This window comes from Lipotes vexillifer, unplaced genomic scaffold (assembly GCF_000442215.2).
Source record: "Lipotes vexillifer unplaced genomic scaffold, Lipotes_vexillifer_v1.1 scaffold91, whole genome shotgun sequence".
NCBI classification, from domain to species: Eukaryota; Metazoa; Chordata; class Mammalia; order Artiodactyla; family Lipotidae; genus Lipotes; species Lipotes vexillifer.
The window spans coordinates 2,175,598-2,183,063 of NW_006777583.1; the positions used below are offsets into that span (position 1 = coordinate 2,175,598).

At 44.4% G+C, this 7,466-nt stretch overlaps 1 protein-coding gene across 1 annotated transcript in view; it reads right to left on the reverse strand.

Annotated features, from left to right (window-relative positions):
* The window catches only part of APC (APC regulator of Wnt signaling pathway), a 138,495-nt gene extending 137,475 nt beyond the window's left edge, over window positions 1-1,020 (reverse strand). Inside the window, exon 1 of the mRNA XM_007451201.1 lies at window positions 650-1,020. Coding sequence (XP_007451263.1) covers window positions 650-814 — 165 coding nt within the window. The 5' untranslated portion in view covers window positions 815-1,020. The remainder of the gene's footprint in view (window positions 1-649) is intronic.
* Between the last annotated feature and the right edge of the window lie 6,446 nt (window positions 1,021-7,466).

The following is a 7,466-nucleotide window of genomic DNA, read 5'->3' on the forward strand; positions in this document are numbered from 1 at the left end:
CCCTAGATCTAGAACACTTACGTCCCCCACCCAAAGTTTACAGACCAGATTTTCGATAGTCAGAAAAAGATTAATTTAGATGATCAATCATTTGCCGTCACCGGCACCATTCCTCAACTCTGCAGGAGTTCGACGGGTCAAGGAGTCAAACTCTCCCAAACCATCCCAGTCTCCTGGGGACTGGATTCCCCCAACAAGGTGAACAAAATCCACTGGCCTCTGGATACCAAGCTTTTTCTTTGTAACTCTGTAAGCCAGGCTATCGGCTAACCTCTCCAGTTAAAAACTTTTAAAGGAAGCAAGAAGATCGAAACCAGGAAGATGGGGAGGCCACTAAAACAGGAGGACGACCCACCCACCTAACGCGAAGGAGAGACCGCTTGCAGGGCTGACGCTTCACTAGGAGCCAGGAAAGGTGTGGAGGGCGTCAGGCGTCGCAACCCCCACCCACTGGGTGAGAACGGAGGACCTGCAAAGCCAGGGGCCAACTGGAGGCCTTAAAGAGGGCGCGGGGTGGGGAGGGGGTGGGACGTGGACACAAGGGAGCGGCAGAGTCCGGCTGAGCACCACTAGGGTCTAAGCAACGGCGGGGCAAAGCCGACAAAGGTCTGCCAAAGAAGGAGACGCCGAAGCTTGCAGCTTCACTCACCTGCCAGACGTTCGCCCCGCGGAGAGAAGAACGAACGCAGCCCCGGCGCTTCCTCTCCTGCCGGACACAGCCCCTGCCGCCGCCGGAGCTCCAGGACCCGAGAGGACAGGGTGGTACCGAAGCAGGCAACGCGGCGACCGGACCCGAGCCGAGGGAGGCGTACATAGGGGGCACCGGGGGGCTCGGGAAGGCAACTTTGTGCTTCGCCTTCCTTACCGGTAGCCAACAATGCTTCCCAGGAACAGCATCCTGCCAGCCTCAGTCCGCTGCTCCCGGGCCTTCACCCGCAGCTCCCCTCCCCACCCCCCAGCAGCGGCCGGGTTTCCGGCGGCCACACCCCGCCCCCTCGCTACTTGGCCTCCGCCATCTTGTCGGAAGCGGGAAGAATGCAGTGCGCAGGCGTGCGCCGAGGTTGCCGGCGTCCCTTAGCCTCCCGGAGAGGGAACTATATAATGCGCAGCCGTGTCGGCCGCTGCGCGCTGCTGCTGTGTTCCGCTTCGGCGTCGCTGTCTTCTACGTTGCACGGGTGCTGCCGGCTTTTCCTGAATTGTACTGCGGCCAGATTAATACATCCTTCTGCGCACCCCACAGTCATTCTGTAAAAACCTGTCTCGTGCCTACTATGTGCCAGGTCCCAGGCTAGGCGCTGATGACAGATTCGTAGAACTCGGCTCCAGCGCTCAAAATGCTCATAATCTAGTGAAAAAGCGAACTTTTTTTTATAGTGAAAGAGTAATTTCCTAAATTCTTGTTTTGTAACTGCACACGGCCTCCTCTCTCTTGACCCCGCAATTTTAATTCAAAACATACCTCTTCTAGGAAGTCCTCCCTGTCACACAGTTTGATCAGTTCTTTTACCTTGCGTTACCTCTTTAGCTTTATTTCATTCAGCATTAATTCAACAAATAGTTGAGTGTCTGTTATATACTAGGTATGATTCTAGGTTTATAGCAGTAAGTAATATAAACTCATGGGACTTACATTCTAGGGGAGAAAATAAACAATAAAAGACTAAAAGAAATCAACAAAATAACGCTCGATAGTGAAAAGGGATGGGAAGATAACAAACCACAAAAAGATGATGGAGAGTGAGAAGTGGTAATTAGCGAGCGATCTCTCTCCAGAGATAACACTTGATCTGAGGCCTGACTGACCATAGAGGTCAGAAGTCATGAGACCATCTGGGGCAGAGCCTTCCAGACAGAGGAAACAGCAAAAGCAGAGGCGTGAGGTGGGAATGAGACCAGCACTTAAGGGACAGAAAGAATAGGTGGCATGGACACCTGGGGAGGAAATGAGGTCAGGGGGAGGCAGGGGCCAAATTAGGTAGGGCATTGAGGCCATGGTAAGAGTTGGAGTTTACTCCAAGTGGCCCCTCTGTCTCGGTGACACTGCCCGAACTACTCCTCCTCTGTCACTTCTAGCTCCTGACTGCCTCACTGCACGTGCTGATTCCACTGCCTTGAAGACCCTTGCTCTGGTTCTTTACACATCTAGCTTGTCATCTTTCATGTTTCAGTTTAAATGTCACCTCAGAAAGGCTATCCTTCCTAAACTAAGTCTCCCTCCTGCCCTCTCATTAGTCTCCATCATTTGCACCTGATCATTTCTTCCAGGGCACTCAACGTATTTTTAAATTATATGTTCATCATTCTTCACTGGCTCCCCACTAAACTGTGAACTCCACGAGAGAGGGAAGATGTTTCATGCACCACTGAATACCCCATGCCTAGCTCCATGCCTGGCATGGGTGGTCACTCAATATGTAGGTTGTATTCATGAATGTGGAAGTTTGTCAGCACCTAAATAGTCAATGGTATACTACATTGTTTTGCACTTGCTGGTTTTTAAAATTAAATGCAAGTCATTTCCTGTTTATGTCTCCTCTGTTAGATTATAAATAGGAATGAGAGGGTGGGGAGAGAGAGAGAGAAAGAGAACGAGATGAAGAAGAGTAGGTGATGGTGGGGTAGTGGGCAGAGATTGTATTGCATTTTTTTTAATAAATGTATTTTATTTATTTATTTTTGGTTGTGCCGGGTCTTCGTTGCTGCGCGGCCTCTCTAGTTGCGGCGAGCGGGGCTACTCTTTGTTGCGGTGCGCGGGCTTCCCATTACAGTGGATTCTCTTGTTGCGGAGCACGGGCTCTAGGTGCATGGGCTTCAGTAGTTGTGGCTCGTGGGCTCAGCAGTTGTGGCTCAAGGGCTCTAGAGCTCAGGCTCAGTAGTTGTGCTGCACGGGCTTAGTTGTTCCGCAGCATGTGGGATCTTCCTGGACCAGGGCTCAAACCCGTGTCCCCTGCATTGGCAGGCAGACTCCTAACCACTGCACCACCAGGGAAGCCCTGTATTGCATATATTGATATTTGCAGGACTAGAAGGACGAAGGCTTCAATTTAATGGAGCACCTGTTATATGTGCTGTGTACTCTGCTAGACACTTAATCCTCACTACACCCCTGCTAGGTAGTTATCCTTGTTTTTATACATAGAAAACTTTAGAGAGATTAAGTCACTTGCCCAGCGTTCTACATTAAGAGATAGTGCCGAGCCTAAAGCCCATGTCCTTACCATCTAGAGAAACTGGATTTCGAGATGGGCTTGTTTGGTGATTTGAGTCTGTGTCATTAGCAGGCTTTCATTAGCGATTTCAGCTACTGCCGTTTAAGAATCCCAATCATACTGCTATTCTTGTGCAGTATCTCAACAAAGGGCCTGATTGGAAACTGCTGTCATTCTTTTCTTTCAGACTAGAGCAGAGCTCATTTTACCATTTCCTTTTCATGTCTTTTTAAAATTTGTATTTCTTTTTATTAATAACTTTTATATGTTTAATCAAAGGAAAAGAGGAGATACAGAAAAATGGGTGCATTCCCTGAATGCTAGCCGCAACCCTCAGTTAGGCTTGTTACTGTATGACTAACTGTTTCATCTAGGTCCCAAGTAATACTTTAGTCATCAAAGACAGTTCTCTGGCAAAGAGTGACAGGGTTACTGCAACAGTCACTTATCCCATCTACTCATCAGAATTATACACCATCATTTGTATACTGTTAACTCACAATAGCACACACTTGTCAACCAAACCCAGTTAGTCCATAAGCAAACCAAGTAGTAGGTGGGAATATATACTGAAAAAGACTCCTCCACCTTCTACCCCACTGTAGTATGATTCCTCCTTGGAATAAATCCTGGAATCAAGGCAATGTCTTTGGTTTCTATGGTATTCTCTCCTCTTATGGTTAACATCTGTTATGGGTTGAATATCCCCCCACCCCTCAAAAGATATGTTGAATTCCTAACCTCAAGTACTAACCAGTATGAACTTATTTGGGAGTAGGATCATTGCAGATGTAATTAGTTAAGTTAAAATGAGGTCATACTAGAGTAGGGTGGACCCCTAATCTAATAACTAGTGTCCTTATAAGAAGACAGCCATATGAAGAAAGAGACACACAGGGAGAAAGCCATGTGATGACAAAGGCAAAGATTGGAGTTATGTAGCTACAAGCCAAGGAACACCAAAGTTTGCTAGCCAACCACTAGAATTTAGGAAGAGGCAAGCAAGGATTTCTCTGCAGGTTTCAGAGGAAGCATGATCCTGTCAATACCTTGATTTCAGATTTATAGCCTCCAGAACTGTGAGACAATAAATACCCATTATTTTAGGCTTCCCAGTTTGTGGCACTTTGTTACAGCAGCCCTAGAAACAAATACACCATCATGTGTGTGTGTGTGTGTGTGCGTGTGCGTGTACATATATATATATATATATATATATATATATACACATATATATTATATATATATATATTATATATAGAGAGAGATGTATATGCTAGGGCCTGAAGTAGAGGAAAGAGGTGGGGATGAGCAGTGAGGAGTTCTGGGTTACTGTCTCAATTTGGCAGCAACCAGCTGCAAGACTTTGGGGCCAGTCCTCTACCCCACGGAGCAAGTCTCATCTGCATGAACAGGAATTATGATAGCTGCTCTGCCTACCTCAGAGCTCTGCTGCGATAGCTAACAAGTATTCCTCCAGAGATGATATAACCAAGATGACCTGACAGCTACTGAGAAACAATTATGCAAAAAAAAAAAAAAAACAGGGTTCCTGCCCTGGGGAATTTTACAGTCTGGCTGAGGAGAAAGGTACTTTCCTGTGATAATATAACTAGCACAGGTCAAGTGTCAAGTGTGTAGTTTGGATCTGATTCACTGTTGATATGGAAAGAAGAATCATTGTGGACTGGGGTGGAGAGGAGAGAATTCATGAAGAACCTTAGCAGAAAAGGCATTCGTTAGAAGAATATTGGGTGCCTGTAAGATATTCAGGAGCAACATTCAACATTATGCCGAGAACTGGTCCCGAGGAGCCACCCCTATATCCACTGCTGGATACAGATAACCAAAACTGGGACCACCAACACCACTTGACCCAGACACTGGATGATGTCACTGCTGCCCCTGGAAACAGATACAGTTACTATGCTGCCACTACTCTCATTAGAACAGAGGGTCACTGTGACTTCACCATGCTAGCTGTCAGTCCCAAGCCTGGGGACAAATGATTGACACAACCCAGTCACATGTTAACACTCTAGCTCAATGCTGTCCAACAGAAATATAATGCAAGCCATACACATAATCCTAAATTTTCTAGGAGCCACATTAAGAAAATTAAAGAAAAAGGTGAAATTAATTTTAACAACATATTTTATTTAAGCCAATATATCCAAAATATTATCATTTCAACCTGTGACGCTACCGCATTTCATGTGCTCCATAGCTACACGTGGCTAGTGGCTATCATATATGACAGCACAGCTCTAACTGATAGGGAGGCTGGGAGAATGACCACATGGACTTTGGATTTCCATTGTGAGAGGTGGGCTCTGCTTCATGAGGAAGGCAGCTTCCCAGACACCAGAAGAGGGTTCAGATGCAGTCTTGTGAATGGAAGACAAAGTTGAAGGAAAACAAAGACTGGATTGTAGAGAAAGGGAAATGGTAGTGTAAGGACTTTCATTATCAGTCTTATCCTGTAGTGACTGGGAACTACAGAGTGTTTCTGAACTGGGGAAATCCTTTGAAAAGTTTAAGGAAAGTACCATGCAGATACAGGTATAACTTCAAGAATACTAAAAGTGGAATTACAATCCTGGATTTTAGTTATGCTTCCTATCTGTGTGGCCTTAGGCAGGTTGTCCCTCTGGATCTGTCTTCTCATCTTCAAGAATGGGGATGATGATATCTGTCTCTCAGGCTTGTTGTGAGGATTAAATGAAATATTGTATGTGAAAATGCATGGCACCTACCAAGCACTCAACAAATGTTACTCAAATCTGGATGAATCTGGGTATTAGAGATCTAGATAAAGAGCAAAGAGGTTGAACTATTTCCCGAAAGCCAAGAGGAACATTCTAGAGTGAAAAATCAGAAATATGTATTTCAGATACTTCAATTCTGTCTTAGCTTGAACAAGTTAAAAAAATATACTTGGTTCCTAAGTAGCCCATTTCTTCCTGGAAGCTTTTACTGGTCATTCCTGGCCGAAGGTGTTCTCTCCTTCCACGGTCCCGGGTTCTCCTTTGGGCAGTGTGACATGGTGTGTAGGGCTCATGCCTCATCTTCTTCACCAGGTACATACATGAGGGCAGAATCCATGTCTCATTCATCTTTGTATCTATGCCCTACAATGTCTTGAACTGGGAGCGTCCAAACAAACAAGATCAGCAAAATTTGATAATTTTAGAACTTGGTTGATGAGAACCATGAATATCCATTATACCATTCTCAGTGCTTCTGGGTATGCTTGGAAACTTTCATAATAAAGAGTTGAAAAAAAAAAAGACATCCAAGAAACATCTGCTTCAAGAAAGCAGACTAAGTACAAGTGTTTACCTCCCTTCTCTCTGTATCCCATTAAAATGTCAGCAGGGCTTAATTTTCAATGAAACTAATGAAGGTTAGGCTTCAAAGACCCCCATTTTCACAGGCCCTTTCCAAGGTCCCGGAAGGTGCCTTAGCAATATGTTCACGTGTTTGTACGACTTTCTAAAACCTGCAAAAGTAATATATTTCAACCACAATTGGTTAAGGGCATTGTCTCTTCCTACTCTGATTTCCCCTCTATCACAGTTCTCCTTGTGTCAGGTAGTATTAGAGTGGTTGGAGTCATTTTGGGATCCAGTTAAAGGGAAGTTGAGCTTGGGATACAATTTGTTAGAATTGAGTGGGAGAATATTTATATGATTCACAGTCCCTTCTGTGAGTAGTATTTTATTGCAAGCCATCCTTGCAGAGGAATAGCTTCCAGGAATACTCCTCCAGCCATTGTCTGAATTTCCCAGTATCGTAACACCAAGGTGCAGGGCCAGAGGTTGTGCTGCAATATGAACACATCCTATGGCACTTGTACCAGAAGTACAGAGCCAGAAGCTAGTCTGTAGAAAATTCTTCTAAATTTTATAGCTCCTATAAATGAAACCTAATAGAAGCGTCCCCAAATGTGAGTACAATCTTAAAAAATTACAAGTTGTCAAGCTAAAAAAAAAAATTTATCAGTAATAAAAATTTTTTTGATCAACCATACTTGAAGAAACACTGAATGATCTGTTCAATTGATACAAATATGATAAAACAAAATCACTGTCATATGCAGAGGCAAGTAAAGAGAATCTAGACAAAAAATGTGGGGAAAAAGTATTATAGAAGTATGTCAGGCAGTAAAATAATAAACATACTATATTGTTTTTTGGATTTTGTGATATTTGTGGATTTTATGTTAGCATTCCAAATGTATAATTTGTTGTGATT